This window comes from Mobula birostris, chromosome 2, assembly GCF_030028105.1.
Source record: "Mobula birostris isolate sMobBir1 chromosome 2, sMobBir1.hap1, whole genome shotgun sequence".
Lineage (NCBI taxonomy): Eukaryota > Metazoa > Chordata > Chondrichthyes > Myliobatiformes > Myliobatidae > Mobula > Mobula birostris.
Genome location: NC_092371.1, coordinates 119772055 through 119790998, shown reverse-complemented (window position 1 = coordinate 119790998; position 18944 = coordinate 119772055). Strand labels below are relative to the sequence as shown.

Below are 18944 nucleotides of genomic sequence, written 5' to 3'. Positions count from 1 at the left end.
AGGCCAAAGCTCTGGAAGTGAGAATCGTAGCCATTGATAACCTGGCATTAAAGAGCTTTGGTACAATTGGTTGAGAATTAGACTGAGGGTAAATTGATTTATCGTTTTCATTCTCACCATGGTTCAGCTTAACCTTTTACATTCCATGCATCAATTTTTTGATGCACGAGTTCAGATGTGACTTTTTTTCATGCACGAGTTCTATATTAACATAATTTTACTAGAATCGAATTGGGGTTCAAGAGTTGTATGGCATATTTGATCTCGTGCGTGAAAAAATTGATGCATGGGATGTAAAAGGTTGGCCACCCCTGGCTTAAAGGAAAGGCATTGATGTGCATGCTCCTGCTCCTGGACTGTATGTGGCAATGGTTAACGAGGTTCTTCTCAGCTGCTGCCTCCCCATTGCTGAAGAGCTACTTCCTAAATCACCGTGGTTTCTGCCCACCAAGAGGCACAGTGCAGATTATTCCCACCACGTGACAAGCTTCAAGAAAACTGCAGGTCTTTTTCAGTCCCACCTGCTGCAGTCAGGAGGGGCTGTGGGAAACCTCTGCAGAAATTAGTCATCATCCTATGGTGACTCTTCAACAGTTTGCACACTAGGAATTTAACCAAAGGATTTACATCAGTGACTACGTCATGAAGACCAGCGTCAGACAAAACTGCAAACACCAGAAAATCTGTAGACGCTGGAAATCCAAGCAATGCACATAAAATGGTGGAGGAACTCAGCAGGCTAGGTAGCATCTATGGAAATTGAATCGACTTTATTACTTACATCCTTCACATACATGAGGAGCAAAACTCTTCATGTTACGTCTCTGTGTAAATGTGCAATGTGCAACTTATAGTAATTTATAACAAATAGTATGTATACATACTATTTGTAATAAATAGTATGCACAATATAACATAGAAAGATAATTGTATCAACGTGAATTAATCAGTCTGATGGCCTAGAGGAAGAAGCTATCCGGAGCCTGTCAGTCCTGGCTTTTATGCTGCGGTACCGTTTCCCGGATGGTAGCAGCTGGAACGGTTTGTGGTTGGGATGATTTGGATCCTCAATGATCCTTTGGGCCCTTTTTTACACACCTGTTGCAGTAAATGTCCTGAATAGTGGGAATTTCACATCTGCAGATGTGCTGGGCTGTCCGCACCACTCTCTGCAGAGTCCTGTGATTAAGGGAAGTACAGTTTCCATACCAGGCAGTGATGCAGCCAGTCAGGATGCTCTCAGTTGTGCCTCTGTAGAAAGGGCCGATGACATTTCAGGCTGAAACCCTTCAGCAGGACTGGAGAGTTAAAAAGATGAGGAGCCAGAGCTAGAATGTTAGAGGAGAGGAGTAAGAAACACAAGGTGATGGGTGAAGTAAAGAGCTGGGAAGTTGATTGGCAAAAGAGATACGGGGCCGGAGAAGAGTGAATCTAATAGCAGAGGACAGAAGGCCATGGATGAAAGAAAAAATGGGGGAGGAGCACCGGGGGGAGGTGATGGGCAGGCAAGGAGATAGGTGGGAGAGGGGAAAATGGATGGGGAATGGTGAAGGAGCAGGCCGGGGGTGGCGGGGTGCCATTACCGGGAGGTCAAGAAATCGATGTTCATGCCATCAGGTTGGAGGCTGCCCAGAGTATCAGGTGTTGCTCCCGAGTGTGGCCTCATTGTGACAGTAGAGGAGGTTATGGATGGACATGTTGGAATGGGAATAGGAAGTGGAATTAAAATGGGTGGCCACTGGGAGATCCCAGTTTTCTGGCCGTCGAGCGTAGGTGCTTGGCGAAGTGGTCTTCCAATCTGTGTCAGGTCTCATCGATTATACATGAGGCCACACCAGGAGCACCGAATACAGTAGATGACCCCAACAGGCTCGCGGGTGAAGTGTCACCTCACCTGGAAGGACTGGTTGGGGCCCTGAATGGTAGTGGGGGGGAGGCGTAGCCGAAAGTACATCGTGATCATTTGTTCAGTCTTTCTCACTGCAGTACTGCACCTCTCTTCAAGCTTCCTGTGCGAGTGCCGAGAAACTAAAATGGGCTGTTTGTGTCACAATCTATCTGGTAATGGCCTTGCACCATATTGTCTGGGCTGACTGCATTTCCTCTGTGAGTGTTGCACTTTACTCTGCATTCTGTTGTTGCTTTCCCCTTGTACGTCCTCACTGTACAGATGGGATGGAATTACCTTTATGGAGTTCATTCAAAACAGCGTTTCACTGTACCTGTGAGAATAATGGACCAATTTAACGGCAAATAGTTCAAACTTCAACTTAAGAACCAAAGTCATCAGACTTCCTAACTTAACTACATTTACGCCTATGATGGTTGTTGTGCATGCTTGGAAACTGAACTTCAAGCCAGTGCTGATCCTTTTCCTGAAGCATGAGAGGAAATGCCCTCCCTTCCCTGTTCTTTAACCACACCGCACAGCACTATCATCTGGCAAAACGTGGAGCAGTTGGGTTGATGATGAAATTCATCCCCACCTTCAGTACATTTATATTTATTTATTTATTGAGCGAAAACGCGGGTTAGCGGCCTCCCGCCCTTCGAGCTGTGCTGCCCAGCGATCCCCTGATCTAATCTTAGCTGAAGCACAGGATAATTTCCAGTGACAAATTAACCTACTAACAGGTGTGTCTTTGGAATGTGGGAGGAAACCAGAGCACCTGGAGGAAACCCACGTGGTTACAGGAGAACCTGTCGGATCGTGGCGGGACACTGCAGCATGTCTCTTGTCCATTTGAGGAATAGTTTATTTGAAGGTCAATACCTTAGATTTAGCACAGAACCTCTGATCTGTTGGTGTTTACTCCCAGCCAACATCCCCTGCACTGAGGCTCCTGTCACTCCTTGCCACATGATACACACACCTGAGCCCAGACTCTCAAAATAGCCACTCTTTCTTTCATAGAAAAAGAGTGCCAGGAAGAGAAAGGGAAAAAAAGTCAAGGATGTTCTCAAAATCTGAGAAAACAAAATAGTGAATTCATAGGAGTACATGGTATGTTATTGAAATACCAGGCTCTCTGTATCAGACAGCCAGTGGTAATTGGCACGAGTATCTCAAGGAAAATGGTTGTAGAATGGTCAGTCCGGTGTGTGTACTTGGGATGTCTTTAGACTTTTGACTACATGAAGCAGAGTATGTGCACCTGAGTACCACTTTTTAAAAAAAAACAAAATGATCCTGTTATACTTCCAGGTTTGCCAAGTTTTATTCAACAGCCAGAGTCAAAGAATGTGTCAAGAAATGCCAGCTTTAATCTCACCTGTGAAGCCGTTGGCCCTCCTTATCCTGTGGATATCCACTGGTTACACGATGGCAATCTGATAAAGAAAATTTCAAACACCACTCTTTCTGTTCTGAATATAGCCGGTAAGTTGATGATGGGAGTCTTTTCTAATGTATTAAATTAGATACTTGGTAGTTAACGTTCTCTGAAACAATGTGAACCAATGGGAAAATTGTTTTACTTGATAATAGATAGCTCTTTTTGTGTAATTTTAAACCTGATTCATTGTGTTTGATTTGAACCAACAACTCAAGGGAAATAGTCATACTCTGTAATAATCCCTGTGGGAGCTGCTATTTGACCCACTGCTACATTGTGGCAGCCATAAAGTAGTTATCCAAACTAATCCCTTTCTGTGTCACTGCACTTAAAGTGCTCATTTGGATACTTTTTGTGTTCACCATCTTTGTGGCTCATGTCCAAGTTAATTTTGATTCCCTCAACGTTTTGCAATATCTTCCTTACCAGTGACATTAGATTAGTTGGCTTGTAATATCCAGGTTTATTTCTGCACATCTCCTTGAATAGAGGCAAAACATTTGCTGTCATCCTCTCACATTTGCTGTGGCTAATAAAAATTAAAACCCATTCCGATCCCTGGATATCTTTGCCTCCTGGCGATGCATTTTATCATGGCTTGGGGATTTATCCATTTAAAATCATGAGAAGTCTGATCCTTTCTTCTTTTTGAAGTAAATTGTTCCAAAATTGCATTTTCTCACTCCCTGAAATCTTCAGCTACAATCACCTCCATAATGAATGCCACCAGCTGGTATTTATTTAAAACCTTTGATCCACGAATAAAGTGGTTGTTTGGTCATTAATTATTCTTTCCCTGATTAATTACCCTTGTGCCCTTAAAATGCTTTGGATTTTTCGTAATCTTGCCTATGCCTGTTTGGTCCTCTGAGGTTTTAAGTAAACCCCCCCCCCCCACCCCCTAACCCTACATCCTGTGGCCACTCGTAGTTTCAGTTCTTATCATGTATTGCTCTGCTCTCTGGGGTGACTTCGTTTTCCTTCTGCATTGGGCTGCTGTTCAGTCCCATCGGCATTCTGTGTTCCATTCCTTTTCCATACTGAATGAAACCCTCCCAACAACAGTATATAATCATATTTGGCTTTAAATTTTTCCAGTGGCATCTGCAACCTAGTGGTGGATTTGAAAGGTGCCGAGGGATATGGGTCAAGTGCAGGGAGATGGGGCTTGTTCAGGTAGCATGGCTGAGATGGATTTTTACGGCCTAATTCCATTCTGGGTAACTCTGTGAGAATAACTAACCTCCTACATTCTCCCTCCCCCAGTAAAGATGTCGGACTTATTCTGGTCCAGGTGCCGTCTTTCTGGTTTGTAGAGTTCCCACTTTCCCCAGAAGCTGTCTCAGTCATCCAGAAATCTGAAGGTGTCCCTCATGCACTATATCTGCAGCCGTGCATTCTTCTGGGTCATTCTCCTGTTCTCGTTAGTATATGCCTACAGGTGAAGTCATTGACTGTTCTTTGCTTGCAAATGTTTGTGCCGCTGTGGAGGTGAGGCTGGTGGGAGGGATGTGCGATACAGTTAACAGAGATGTAGTGGAAATGCCTCCTGATGAGAGTCTAGTGCAAATGGGTACATATTGCAAGGTGAATTTGTGGAGAACAGAATGGGGAGTATTAGACTGGACCATGCACAATGTGCTGCAAGTTGTGAATGTTATGTAAACCATGGTCTTTTATTTCCTAATGTCTTTTTGATAGGCTTATTTCACTGCTGTAATAATGGATATATTTTAGGAAGTAGCATTTCTGTCATGAACCTTGAATGTAACCTTACCAGTACTTGCTGACTCATTTTGTATATCAATTTAGTGGGTAGCTTTAACATGTCTTCATCAGGCAACAAAGTCTTCAGCTGGTGCTACAATTAACATTGGAATTGTTCACAATCAATGGGTCATTGTTTCCATACAAAGTTGCCTTAATCTCTAATCATTTCATAACTTGTATTGAAATCACTAGCCAAAAGCATTGTGTGCAAAATGTAGACTATTGCTGGTCTCAGAACTTCATAACAAGTTTAGTTTTGAAGAACTTGTCATTAATTGCCAGTGTGCTGACTCTTTGTAATCTGTTCTCTGAAGAACTAGACATTACAGGTATGTGTTGCTTAATGTCCACAATACATTCTGTGAAATCGGACGTTATGTGATTTGGACGTTGTGCGAACACCATATTATTTACTTGGCAAACCTATAAGGAGTACTATAGTGTACCGGTATTGACTAAATAGCCTAGAACTTACACTAAAACTGTACAGTGTACACTATAATACATGCATACACTATAATTTTTTTCATTTTAAACTTTTTAATTTTTTTCACTGTTTGAACTTTTATGTAAACACTTTCTTAGTCTATATCACACACAATTTATCAAAGAGGATCAGGATCATCCACATCACTGTTCTCAACATCCTCACAGTGTTCCACTGAAAGAGTTTCAGGTCGAATACCCTGCATTGATGAACTATCACCAACAATGATAGTATCATCTCCTGTAATGCCTGAAGGACCTGGCTGAGTCTCTTCTTCAGGAGGTGTTGGCGTCTTCAGGAATATGTCCAGTGTTGTTTGCCTAGTTTGCTTTTTCTTTCCGTAAGTTTCTCTATATGCAGCAAACACTGTATGAGCATTCCTCCCTATCAGTGAAAAGCGTTCAGCGTTTGGGTCCATCTCTTCTGCCTAAATCCCGAGCAATCGCATTCACTGGTTTTCCACCTTCACATTGTTTAATAACCTTTTGTTTCACTTCCAAATCAATACTTTTCCTTTGCTTCTTGCTGCTGCTATCACTCGGAGTGGTTTTGCTGCATTTGGAAGCCATGATGCACTTTATGGTAATATTTTTGAAAGAAAATTAAACAGAGATGACGCTACTACACTCAAGAGACGTGCGATATACGAGATTGGTTATGTCCGCTACATCATGTTCTCCGATTGGGACTACTGACACGTATGCGAACGGACGTTGTCCGATTGGACGTTAAGCAGCACACACCTGTAAATTAATTATTATCTTTCTTTTTAAATTCTCAAATTTATGTCTTTAAGAATTAGTAGCAGTCTTCTGCATATTGTTTTTCTCCATTTTTGTGCTACTTCAAAGAACTTAATAAACCAATTACCAAAATATTTAAAAAAATTGCAACTTGGAGAATGGAGCTATTTTTTACTTTGATGCACATCCCCTTGTCAGGGTTTACTTCAAATGACCTTAAAAAAAAAAAAAAAATTCTCATTTTAGTTTCCTTGGATATTGTACAGTTTCATTGTCTTCAGTCAAGGAGTTGACAATTATTTGTGCATGTCTGTGGTTCCCTTTTTTAAAAAAAAAAAATGAGTTAGTAACTCTGGTGACACATTTGCTGCACTCCCTGTCCCCCAAAAGAAGATACCGTACCACAAGGGCGATAAACAAACCTCTGTACTCCAACAGTTCTTTTTCCCCTGCTTGTTCAAGGAGCTTTTAACCTGTAGTCCTAAAAAACAGATGGAAGTTGATTTAACTTCCTGTCACATCAGTACTGAGGGAGTGTGTATCATTACAGAGACTCTCTCTGGTTTGATGCTGTCTGGGTTTTTGAATGGGTACTGAAACTCCCCATTGCTGGGGGAGAGAGCCTGTCTGAGATACTGAAGTGCTGGTCTGTGGACTGCAGTTTTGATGGACTCTGGGGCTTCTGCTGTAGCTTGCATGGTTGGGGGTGGGTGGGGTCAGTGCTTTTGCTGGTGCAGGTGGGAAGGGAGGGCTTCAGTGTTTTTATTATTTATTCTCTGGGGCTACTTGTTTCATGGATGTCTGTGAAGAGTACAAATTTCAGGCTGTATACTGGATGCATACTTTGATATGACATGAACCTTTGAATCAATTTATTTCCAATACTGTTTTTCTAGCTAGTACGAGGCAGAATTTGGCCATTGGTTGAATTGGTATCATACCTGTGTCATCTTCAGAGAAAGTGCAGTGCAGATAGACAAATAAGGTGCAAGGCTTGCGCCAAGGCAGATTTATTGTCTGAATTCATGTTTTGTGTAGGAGAGGTCCATTCAATAGTCTTAGCAGTGGGATAGAAGCTGTCCTTGAGCCTATCAGTATGAGATTTCCGGCTTTTCTATCTTCTGCCCAGTGGACAAGGGTGAAGAGAAAATGAGTGGTGTGGGTGGGGGTCTTTGATTATGTTAGGAAGTGTAGGTGGAGTCAGCGGAGGAGAGGCTGGTTTGCATGATGGCCTTGGTTAGAGCAGTTGCCTTTACCAAGTTCTGATGCATCGCATGGTTCCTCCTACACCAAAATAAATGGATAAGTGTCATTGAGGACATGCCAAATATCCTTCAGTTACAGTTATCAGGCTGTTAGAATTACATGTGAATGTTCGTTGGGACTGAACAACATTGTGCTGTGCTGTAATTTTGCCATATAAAGGTGAACTCTTCTTGGTTTTAGTTACAATGCATTATTTTTTTGTGAATTTGGTGTTCAGCACTGATTCAAACTAAAACTTTTCCCACCCGCCGTTATTCTCACTTCCTCATTCTGAACAGAGAAGCACAGACTCTCCTCAATCACTTCCCACACTGGCATTTTACAAGTCACTATTGCCGAGGAGACACTGGATTGCGTAGAGGAGGAGAGAGTTTAAAAGAAGTGAGCAAGGGCAGTCAGAACATTTTGTGCGTCACAGTTCCCGAGGAAACATTGGATTGCGCAAAATTAGACACTTGGCAAGGTCCAATAAAGAGAAATTGGGTTTAAGCAGAATGGCCTTTGTGTGAGTGGGCCAATGTTAGAGTGGGGAGTTGAGGTTTTGGCTCATTAAGGCTTCAGTAAGGAGAGGCATAGGCCATACATAGATTTTATTTTGTTATTTATTCTTTCTTTTTTTCTTATTGCACAGTTAGAGCAATGGGTATGCCAGGCAGGAGAGTGGAAAACTCCTCATGCAGTATGAAGAAGGCAGGGAGACATCCAGTGTCACTGACAACTACACCTGTAAGAAGTGCATACAGCTGCAGCTTCCAACAGGCCATGCTAAGGAGCTGGAGCTGGAACAGGATGAACTACAGATCATTCAGGATGCTGAGGGCTTGATGGACAAGACATACAGGGAGATGGTTACACTCAAGACGCAGGACACACACAACTGGGTGACTGTCAGGAGGGGGAAAGGGGGTAGGTGGCCAGTTGTTGGTCCTTCCCTTCAACAACAGGTATATCATTTTGGATACTGTTGGGGTGGGGGGAGGAGTGACCTTGCAGAAGAAAGCCAGAAAGCCACAGTAGCTGGATTTCTGGAACTGCGTCTGGCTGTGTGGCTCAGAAGGGAAGGGGGGAGAAGAAGTGAGCAGTGGTGATAATGCTTAGGGGAATAGAAGGGAGGGTCTGTGGATACGAAAGAGGTTCCCAGATAGTATGTTGCATCCTGGCACCAAGATCAGGGATATCTCAGATCGAGTCTACGGCATTCTTAAGTGGGAGGGTGAGCTGCCAGAGATCATGGTCTACGTTGGTACCAATGACATGAGTAGGAAGGGTGACGAGCTCCTACAAAGTGAGTTTGGCAAGTTACGTGCTAAGTTAAAGGACAGGGCCTCCAGGGTTGCGCTCTCAGGATTGCTACCCATGCCACGTGCTAGTAAAGCCAGAAATAGGAAGGTTGTACAGTTTAACACATGGCTAAGGAGAAGGTGCAGGGAGAGGGCTTCGGATTTTTGGATTACTGGGCTCCCTTCCAGGGAAGATGGGAAGTGTACAGAAGGGGCAGTTTGCACCTGAACTGGAGGGTGACTAATATCCTTGCGGGAAGGTTTGCTGGTGCTGCGTGGGTGGGGTTTAAACTCAAGTTGGAGGGATATGGGAACCAGAGTGCCAGAACAGGTAGTGGAGTGGTTATGGAGAAAGATGTTTTTAATCCTATGTACAAAGTCAGGAATCAAAAGGTTGAGTATAGTGGAACTAATGTTCTGAGCTATGCACATTTTAATGCAAGGAGTATTGTAGGAAAGGCATGGATCAGCACATGCGAATTATGACATAGTAGACATTAGTGAGACTTGAACCATGTGAACCAGGGCATTACATAGGTGATTTTTAACTTTCCACATATCCACTGGGATCCACATACTATAAAAGGGCTGGATTGGAAAAAGTTTGCCAAGTATATTCAGGAAAAGTTCCTTGATCAGTACATGGAGGTTCCAACTAGAGGGAGTGTGATACTAGATCTCCTGTTAGGGGATGAGACAGGGTAGGTGACAGAACTTTGTGAAGGGGAATACTTTGTATCTCGTGATCATAAAGCCATTAGTTTTGAGGTAATTATGGAGAAGGATAGATCAGGTTCTTGGGTTGAGATTCTAATTAAGCAAAAGGTCAACTTTGATGGTATCAGAAAGAATATGACAAGTGTGGATTGGGATAAGTTACAAACACAGAAACATAAAAACCCTGCAGCACAATATAGGCCCTTTGGCCCACAATGCTGTACCGAACATGTGCTTACTTTAGAAATTACTTAGCGTTACCCATAGCCCTCTATTTCTCTAAGCTCCATGTACCTAATCAAGAGTCTCTTAAATGACCTTATTGTATCCACCTCCACAACTGTCGCCGGCAGCCCACTCCACGCACTCACCACTCTGCGTTTTTAAAAAAAAAAGCTTACCCCTGACATCTCCTCTGTACCTACTTCCAAGCACTGTGCATCCTTAAAACCATGCCCTCTCGTGTTAGCCATCTCAGCCCTGGGGAGAAAGCCTCTGAATATCTACACGATCAATGCCTCTCATCATCTTATACTCCTCTGTCAGGTCACCTCTCATCCTCCATCGCCTCAAGGAGAAAAGGCCAAGTTCCCTCAATCTGTTTTCATGAGGCATGCTCCCCAATCCAGGTAACATCATGGTAAATCTCCTCTGCACCCTTTCTATGGTTTCCATATCCTTCCTGTAGTGAGGCGACCAGAACTGAGCACAGTACTCCAAGTGGAATCTGACCAGCTGTAACATTACCTCTTGGCTCTTGAACTCAATCCCATGGTTGATGAAGGCCAATACACCGTATGCCTTCTTAACCACACAGTCATGGACTTGGACCCCAAGAACCTTCTGATCCTCCACACTGCCAGGAGTCTTACCATTAATACTATATTCTGCCATCATATTTGACCTACCAAAATGAACCACCTCACACTTATCTGGGTTGAACTCCATCTGCCACTTCTCAGCCCAATTTTGCAACCTATCGATGTCCCACTGTAACCTCTGACAGCCCTCCACACTATCCACAACACCCCTAACATTTGTGTCATCAGCAAATTTACTAATCCATCTCTCCACTTCCTCATCTAGGTCATTTACAAAAATCACAAAGAGAAGGGGTCCTAGAACAGATCCCTGAGGCACACCACAGGTTACCAACCTCCATGCGGAATATGACCTGTCTACAACCACTCTTTGCCTTCTGTGGGCAAGCCAGTTCTGGATCCACAAAGCAAGGTCCCCTTACTTTCTCAATAAACCTTGCATGGGGTACCTTATCAAATGCCTTGCTGAAATCCGTATGCACATAGATGTTTTCTGGCAAAGGTATACTTTATAAGTGGGAGGCCTTTAAAAGTGAAATTTTGAGAGCCCAAAGCGTGTATGTTCTTTTCAGAATAAAGGACAACAAGTTTAGGGAACCTTTGTTTTTAGGAAATATTGAGGCCCTGGTTGAGAAAAAGGAGGAGGTGCATACCAGGTGTATGCAGAAAAGAAGGAAATTGAGGTTCTTGAGTATAAGAAATGCAAGAAAACACTGGAGACGGAAATCAGGAGGGATAAATGAAGACAGTAGGTGGCTCTAGCAGACGAGGTGAAGGAGAATCCTAAGGATTTCTGCAGAGCAAAAGCATAGCAAGGGACAAAATTGGTCCTCTGGAAGATCAGTGGTAATCTATGTGCGGAGACAAGAGAGATGGGGAAGCTTTTAAATAGATTTTTTTTTTCATCTGCATTTGCTTGGGAGACTGACACAAAGTCAACAGAAGTGAGGCAAAACAGCAGTGAGGTCATGGACCCTGTACAGATTACAGAGGAGGACGTGCTTGCTGTCTTGAGGCAAATTAAGGTGGATAAATCACCAGGGCCTGAGAAGGTGATTCCCCAGACCCTGTGGGAGGCAAGTGCAGAAATTGCCAGGGCTATAGCAGAGATATGATAGAGGTATATAAGATATTACGAGGAATAGATAGAGTGGATAGCCATTGCCTCTTCCCCAGGGCACCACTGCTCAATACAAGAGGACATGGCTTTAAGGTAAGGGGTGGGAAGTTCAAGGGGGGTATTAGAGGAAAGTTTTTTACTCAGAGAGTGGTTGGTGCGTGGAATACACTGCCTGAGTCAGTGGTGGAGGCAGATACACTAGTGAAATTTAAAAGACCACTAGACATGTATATGGAGGAATTTAAGGTGGGGGGTAATATGGGAGGCAGGGTTTGAGGGTCGGCACAACAATGTGGGCCGAAGGGCCTGTACTGTGCTGTACTATTCTATGTTCTATACTTAAAATGTCTTTAGCCACAGATGAGGTGCCCGAAAACTGGAGGATAGCGAATGTCGCTCCATTGTAAGAAGGACTCTAAGAATAAGCCAGAAAGTTATAGGCTGGTGATCCTGACATCAGTAGTGGGAAAATTATTGTTTAAGGTATTCTAAGGGATCAGATACGATATGAGTACTCCTAATCTGAAATGCGTGGGATTCAGTTTTCAGTTTGTTGTGATAGATCTTTGCTTGTGTAGCCCCCTCAGTGGGCTTGCATGCCATTGGCTTGTTAGCCAGCCCTGGTAGCGGCCACGGGACTCAGTGATGAGAAGACCACCTTTTATAAACAATAGGCATCTAGGGTTGGTATGATTTGGGGTTCAACCAAACAGGAATGTCATGATGTTCCAATGACAGAAACCTCGATTTGAGCGAATGCTGTGTAAATACTGCTCATACACAATTGTCAGTCGACAAGGAATAACAGATCTTGCACCACGTAAAATTATAAGGAAAATATATTTGCAAATTTCAGCTTTATCGGACAGATAGTAAGAAAAAGAAATAAAAGGGTCCATTAAAGTTAACCCAATCCAGACGTGCACGTGAAGTTGGAGCTCATCTTGAAGTTGTCTTTTTACATGTGCGCTGGACCCAGGGTCTTCATGAAGGCACACACCACATTCCAAACGTCGCTCGAAATCCATCTCGAACAAACAGACGCTCTCTCGGGTATTTATCCTTCCTCTTTAGAGCCATCCATCTGCTCAAAGCAAACAGGGACTCTCCTTCACATGGCATCCTCAGCCATCCTCCCTCCTGTCCTCTCCACAGCTCCTGCCAAGAAGACCCGCCAACCACACTGTCTGTCACAAATCTCACTCCACCCTGCTCCCTAGAACCTCCAATTCCACCATCCCAATTGGCTGACACAACATTCCTACCTTGAATATTGTAGCCTCTTATCTTTTAGCTGAAACCAAAACACCCTAAAAGCAGAACACACTGCTTTTACAGAACTGCTAAAATGACAAACCTACAGCAGAGCAATAAAAATCTTAAAGAGGGCATTACACTTGCTTTATGGTCAGCCTACTGTTGAGCAGTGCATGTTCACTCTGACAATGATGAATCCACTCATTCAATATGTGATTGAGATAGTAATTTTTTGCTTTATGAAGTGTTTTTAAATTTTTCATTAACTTCTGTTCATTGCATATGTGAGGTCGCTTCTCAGAACTGTCCGTGGTGTGCTGAGACCTGTGCGTCGCCTGCGAACCTTCCCAGTGTTTTGTGAAATTTTCCATTTGTGATGTCATGTCAGCGCTTTTTTTAAAAAAAGAACAACCACAATTTGTTTTTGGAGGTTTGGATTTTTGGAGGAGGGGTACTCAACCAGTACTTGGACAGGCAAGGTCTGATTAGGGATAGTCATCTTGGCTTTATGCGTGCTAAGTTTTGTCAAACCAATCCTAAATTTTTTTGAGAAAGTGCAAAGGTTCATTTATTATCAAAGCTTGTATCCATATATAACTCTGAGTCCTTAATTGGATTAGACATTACCTTTGTGAGAGAAGCTTGAGGGTGGTAGTTGATGGTTGCCTCTCTAGGCCTGTGGCGAGTGGTGTGCTGCGGGGATCAGTGCTGGGTCCATTGTTTGTCATCTATATCAGTGATCTGGATGACTGTGTGCTGAACTATATCAGCAAGATTGCTGGTGTAGTGGACAGCGAGAAAAACTATCAAAGCTTGCAGCGGGATCTGGATCAGCTGGAAAAATGGGCTGAAAAATGGCAGATGGAATTTCCTGCAGACAGGTATGAGGTGTTGCACTTTGGGAGGACCAACCAGGCAGGGTAGGGATCTGGGAATATAGACCCATAATTCATTGAAAGTGACAGCACAGGGAGATCGGGTTGTAATAAAAGCTTTTGGCACTTAAGCTTCATAGATCCAAGTATTGCGTACAGGAGTTGGGATGTTATGTTGAAGTTGTATAAGACTTTTTAGTGAGATCTAATTTCGAGTATTGCATGATGTTTTCGTCACCTACCTACAGGGAGGATGTTAATAAGATTTCAAAGAGTACAGTGGAACTTTCCAAGGATGTTGCTGGGACTGGAGGACCTGAGTCATAAGGAAAGAGTGAATAGGTTATAACTTTATTCTTTGGAACATAGAAGATGGAGAGATTTGATCGAGGTATACAAAATTATGAGGCGTATAGATAGAGTAAATGCAGGCTTTTTCTACCAAGGTTGGCTGAGGCTACAACTAAGGTCGAGTTAAGGGTGAAAGGTGAAATGGGGAGCATGAGGGGGAACCTCTTTACTCAGAGGGTGGTGAGAGTGAAATGAGCTGCCAGTGTAAGTAGCACGTACAAGCTTGATTTCAATGTTTAAGAGAAGTTTGGATAGGATGGGAGGGATATGGAGGGCAGGTCAGTGGGACTAAGCAGACTAATAATTTGATCTGTTTCTGTGCTGGAGTGTTCTATGACTCTATGAGAGGAGGAAGATTTATGAGGAACTGGGGGGGCAATGTTTTTACTCAAAAGATGGCATTTATGTGGAATAAGCTGCTGGAGGATGTGTTGAGGCAGTAACAGTAATAACTTTCAAAAGACAGTTGCACATGTACATGGATTGGAAAAGTTTAGAAGGTATGGCCAAATGCTGCTGGATGGGGCACCATGGCCCAGTTCGGCTGTTTCTGTGTTGCATAACTTTCCAAACTCTATAATCAGTTGGTCATGCACAACTGAAGTTGTGTAAGACAAAATGTTGAAATTGAGATCTGATTGGTAGACAGGGAGGCCATGTATTCAGTTTTTCCATCAACATGAAGATGAGGTGATGCTGTGAATAGTCCAAATGCAGGTATTAAATTTTAGCAGTCAGTGTGATGAGTATTCAAATGTGAAGTCATCTTCTCTGTTCCTGGGATATATCTGTTTTATCCTTTCTGAATGGTGGAAAGTGAGAAGAGACATGGTGGGGATTGGTCCGAAGGTCAGGTGCCTTGGTTGTTTAAAAGTCATCGGCATCAAGGGGCTAATGGAATGTGAGCTTTTGTATCCAGGAGACTGGAGCACAGAGGGATTACGTTTTTAGAACTGTGCAAAATCCTGTCAGTGAAAGAGGTGCGCAAAATTAAGAGTTTCCTTTAGTGAATCATCTGTCTTCCCCAAACTCCACCTCACCTGTTTTCTCCTGAGTTTTCTCTCTATCTCCTAAAGTGGGAGGGACCAGCTGACCATTACAAGGATGTGAAAAGAGACTAAAGCAATGCAGCTCTCGCAGCAAGTTATTTCCAGCGATCTTTTAGAGTTGAGTCAAACTCAAAAGTCAAATCAGCCTGAATAGAATAAATGGAAGTTGTAAGAGCTGTAATTTGCAATTTGAATTTGTCATGTGATGTACTGAGTGCAGGGGTATAAACTAGTTCCATGATTCAGCAGATCAGGCAGCATCTGTGGAGCGAAATATGGTCAGTATTTTGTGTTGAGACTCATTGACGAAAGGTCTCAACCTGAAGCATCAACTGTCTATATCCCTCAAAATCAGCCTGTCCTGTGGAATTCCTCCAGTTTTTTTGAGTGTTGCTTCAGATTCCAGCGTCTGCATTCTCTTTGTGTTTCATCTTGTAGTTTTGTGATGGGACCTGACAATAAACATTAACTTCTCTTCAGCTATAAAACTGAATAACCAAACCGAAAGAAGGAAGTAGAGACAGGTGCTTTCTTGTTACAGAAAGTCAAGTTTGGGAATCCCAAGACATATTTGGCCAATTCTATTGCCTCCAGTACTATTTACAGGCATTTTTTCCAGAAAAAAATCTCTTGTACCAGGCTCGAGTTCAGACCTCTCCTCATTACCAATTTTTACACTGAGTTGCCAGGCAATTTGTACTCCACTTACAGAGCATGATGAGTTTTTTTAAAAAAAATCTGTGCTCAGCATAATTCTTTCAACCCACAGAAATCTCTGACATCTTGTTTGATTTCCAGCTCTGTATAACTCTACACTTAAAACATTGGTGCCTTTGTTGTAAATCTGTTTTCTAGTTCCTCACTCCACCATAGCAAAGGTCATATTTTTACTTTGTAATGAGAGTGGTGAGCTGCTGATTACTGGCAGTAACTGCGACAATGAACACTATTCACGCTTTGCACATGGCGTACCTATTTAGACGTACTTAGTGTTGTTTTTAGTCTTGTTTAAATCCGCAGCACTGAGGTACAATTTGAAACAAATTTGTCCCCAAGTGAGAGGCTTTCACAGCAGTATACAGTGCAAGAAATTTCCATTGGTCGATACTTTACGTGTGGGAAAATTAATTTGATTCAATCGGGTCAAAGTTGAAATGAAAATAAAAATTTAGATTATGAATTCAGGAAGGGAAATTGAGGGGATGTTGTTTTGACAAGGCAAAGGGAACCAAAATTTGGAGTTGCATTATTTTAAGGTGAGAGGGAAAAGCTTTAAAACAAACTTGAGAGATAACTTATTCATGCAGAGGGTGGTATGTATGTGGAACAGGCTGCCGGAGAAAGTATTTGAAATGGGTACAATAAAGATGTTTAAACAATATTTTGAATAAGTATACAGACAGGAAAGAGTAAAAGACAGGTGAGAGTAGATATAGGACCGATAGAAAATGATGCTGGAGAAATTGTAATGGGAGATAAGGAGATGGCAGAGGAACTGAACGAGTATTTTGCATCAGTCTTCACTGAGTAAGACATCAGCAGTATACCGGACACTCAAGGGTGGCAGGGAAGAGAAGTGTGCACAGTCACGGTTACAACAGAGAAAGTACTCAGGAAGCTCAATAGTCTAAAGGTAGATAAATCTCCCGGACCAGGTGGAATGCACCCTCGTGTTCTGAAGGAAGTAGCTGTGGAGATTGCGGAGGCATTAGCGATTATCTTTCAAAAGTCAATAGATTCTGTCATGGTTCCGGAGGACTGGAAGATTGTAAATGTCACTCCGCTATTTAAGAAGGGGGCGAGGAAGCAAAAAGGAAATTATAGACCTGTTAGCTTGACATGGGTGGTTGGGAAGTTGTTGGAGTCGATTGTCAAGGATGAGGTTACAGAGTACCTGGAGGCATATGACAAGATAGGCAGAACTCAGCATGGATTCCTTAAAGGAAAATCCTGCCTGACAAACCTATTACAATTTTTTGAGGAAATTAGAAGTAGGCTAGACAAGGGAGATGCAGTGGATGTTGTATATTTGGATTTTCAGAAGGCCTTTGACAAGGTGCCACACATGAGGCTACTTAACAAGATAAGAGCCCATGGAATTACGGGAAAGTTATATACGTGGATAGAGCATTGGCTGATTGGCAGGAAACAGAGAGTGGGAATAAAGGGATCCTATTCTGGTTGGCTGCCGGTTACCAGTAGTGTTCCACAAGGGTCTGTGTTGGGGCCGCTTCTTTTTACATTGTACATCAACGATTTGGATTATGGAATAGATGGCTTTGTGGCTAAGTTTGCTGACGATACGAAGATAGGTGGAGGGGCCGGTAGTGCTGAGGAAACGGAGAGTCTGCATAGAGACTTGGATAGATTGGAAGAATGGGCATAGAAGTGGCAAATGAGATACAATGTTGGAAAGTGTATGGTAATGCACTTTGGCAGAAGAAATAAATGGGCAGACTATTATTTAAATAGGGAGAGAATTCAAAGTTCTGAGGTGCAACGGGACTTGGGAGTCCTCGTACAGGATACCCTTAAGGTTAACCTCCAGATTGAGTCGGTGGTGAAGAAGGCAAATGCATTGTTGGCATTCATTTCTAGAGGAATAGAGTATAGGAGCAGGGATGTGATGTTGAGGCTCTATAAGGCGCTGATGAGACCTCACTGGGAGTACTGTGGGCAGTTTTGGTCTCCTTATTTAATAAGGATGTGCTGACGTTGGAGAGAGTTCAGAGAAGATTCACTAGAATGATTCCAGGAATGAGAGGGTTAACATATGAGGAACGTTTGTCCACTCTTGGACTGTATTCCTTGGAGTTTAGAAGAATGAAGGGTGACCTCATAGAAACATTTCGAATGTTGAAAGGCATGGACAGAGTGGATGTGGCAAAGTTGTTTCCCATGATGGGGGAGTCTAGTACGAGAGGGCATGACTTAAGGATTGAAGGGCGCCCATTCAGAACAGAAATGCAAAGAAATTTTTTTAGCCAGAGGGTGGTGGATCTAAGGAATTTGTTGCCATGGGCGGCAGTGGAGGCCAGGTCATTGGGTGTATTTAAGGCAGAGATTGATAGGTATCTGAGTAGCCAGGGCATCAAAGGTTATGGTGAGAAGGCGGGGGAGTAGGACTAAATGGGAGAATGGATCAGCTCATGATAAAATGGCGGAGCAGACTCGATGGGCTGAATGGCTGACTTCTGCTCCTTTGTCTTATGGTCTTATGATTGAGTGATTTGAGCAAATTGGACAAGCTTAAATGGGCATCCTGGTCAATATAGTTGAGTTGGGCCAAAGGGTTTGCTTATACACTGTACTACTCAATGACTGCAGTGAAGCTGAATGGGATTCGATAGAATGCACAAAGTATGCGATAGATAACAATAATCAGAATCAGGTTTATTATCACTGGTATGTGTTGTGAAATAAGAAGCATACTATATATATAACAATTATGTAAGTAGTTCAAAAAGAGAGCAAAAATGGTGATGCAGTCCTCGTGAACAAGAGAAAATCTGCAGATGCTGGAAATCTAAGCAACATAAACAAAATGCTGGAGGAACTCAGCAGGCCAGGCAGCATCTATGGAAAAAAGTACAGTCGACGCTTCGGGTGGAAACCCTTCAGCAGGATTGGAACCATGCAGTCTTCATCGTTTCATTGACCAATCAGAAATCTGATGGTGGAGGGGAAGCAGCAGTTCCTAAAGTGTTGCGTGTGTCTCGGTCTCCTGTACAACCTCCCTGATGGTAGTAATGGGAAGCAGACACATCCTGAGTCGTGGAGGTCCTTTTAATGATGGATGTCGTCTTTTCTTGAGGCATCACCTTTTGAAGATGTGCTCTGGTGGGGAGATTAGTGTCTGTGATGGAGCTGGCT

The 18944-nt window shown here is 43.0% G+C and overlaps 1 protein-coding gene across 1 annotated transcript in view; it reads left to right on the top strand.

Moving 5' to 3' along the window:
* The window catches only part of mertka (c-mer proto-oncogene tyrosine kinase a), a 179955-nt gene that overhangs the window by 52096 nt on the left and 108915 nt on the right, over nucleotides 1-18944 (top strand). The window contains exon 4 of the mRNA XM_072246976.1: nucleotides 3206-3379. Within this exon, the coding sequence (XP_072103077.1) occupies nucleotides 3206-3379 (174 nt within the window). The remainder of the gene's footprint in view (nucleotides 1-3205; nucleotides 3380-18944) is intronic.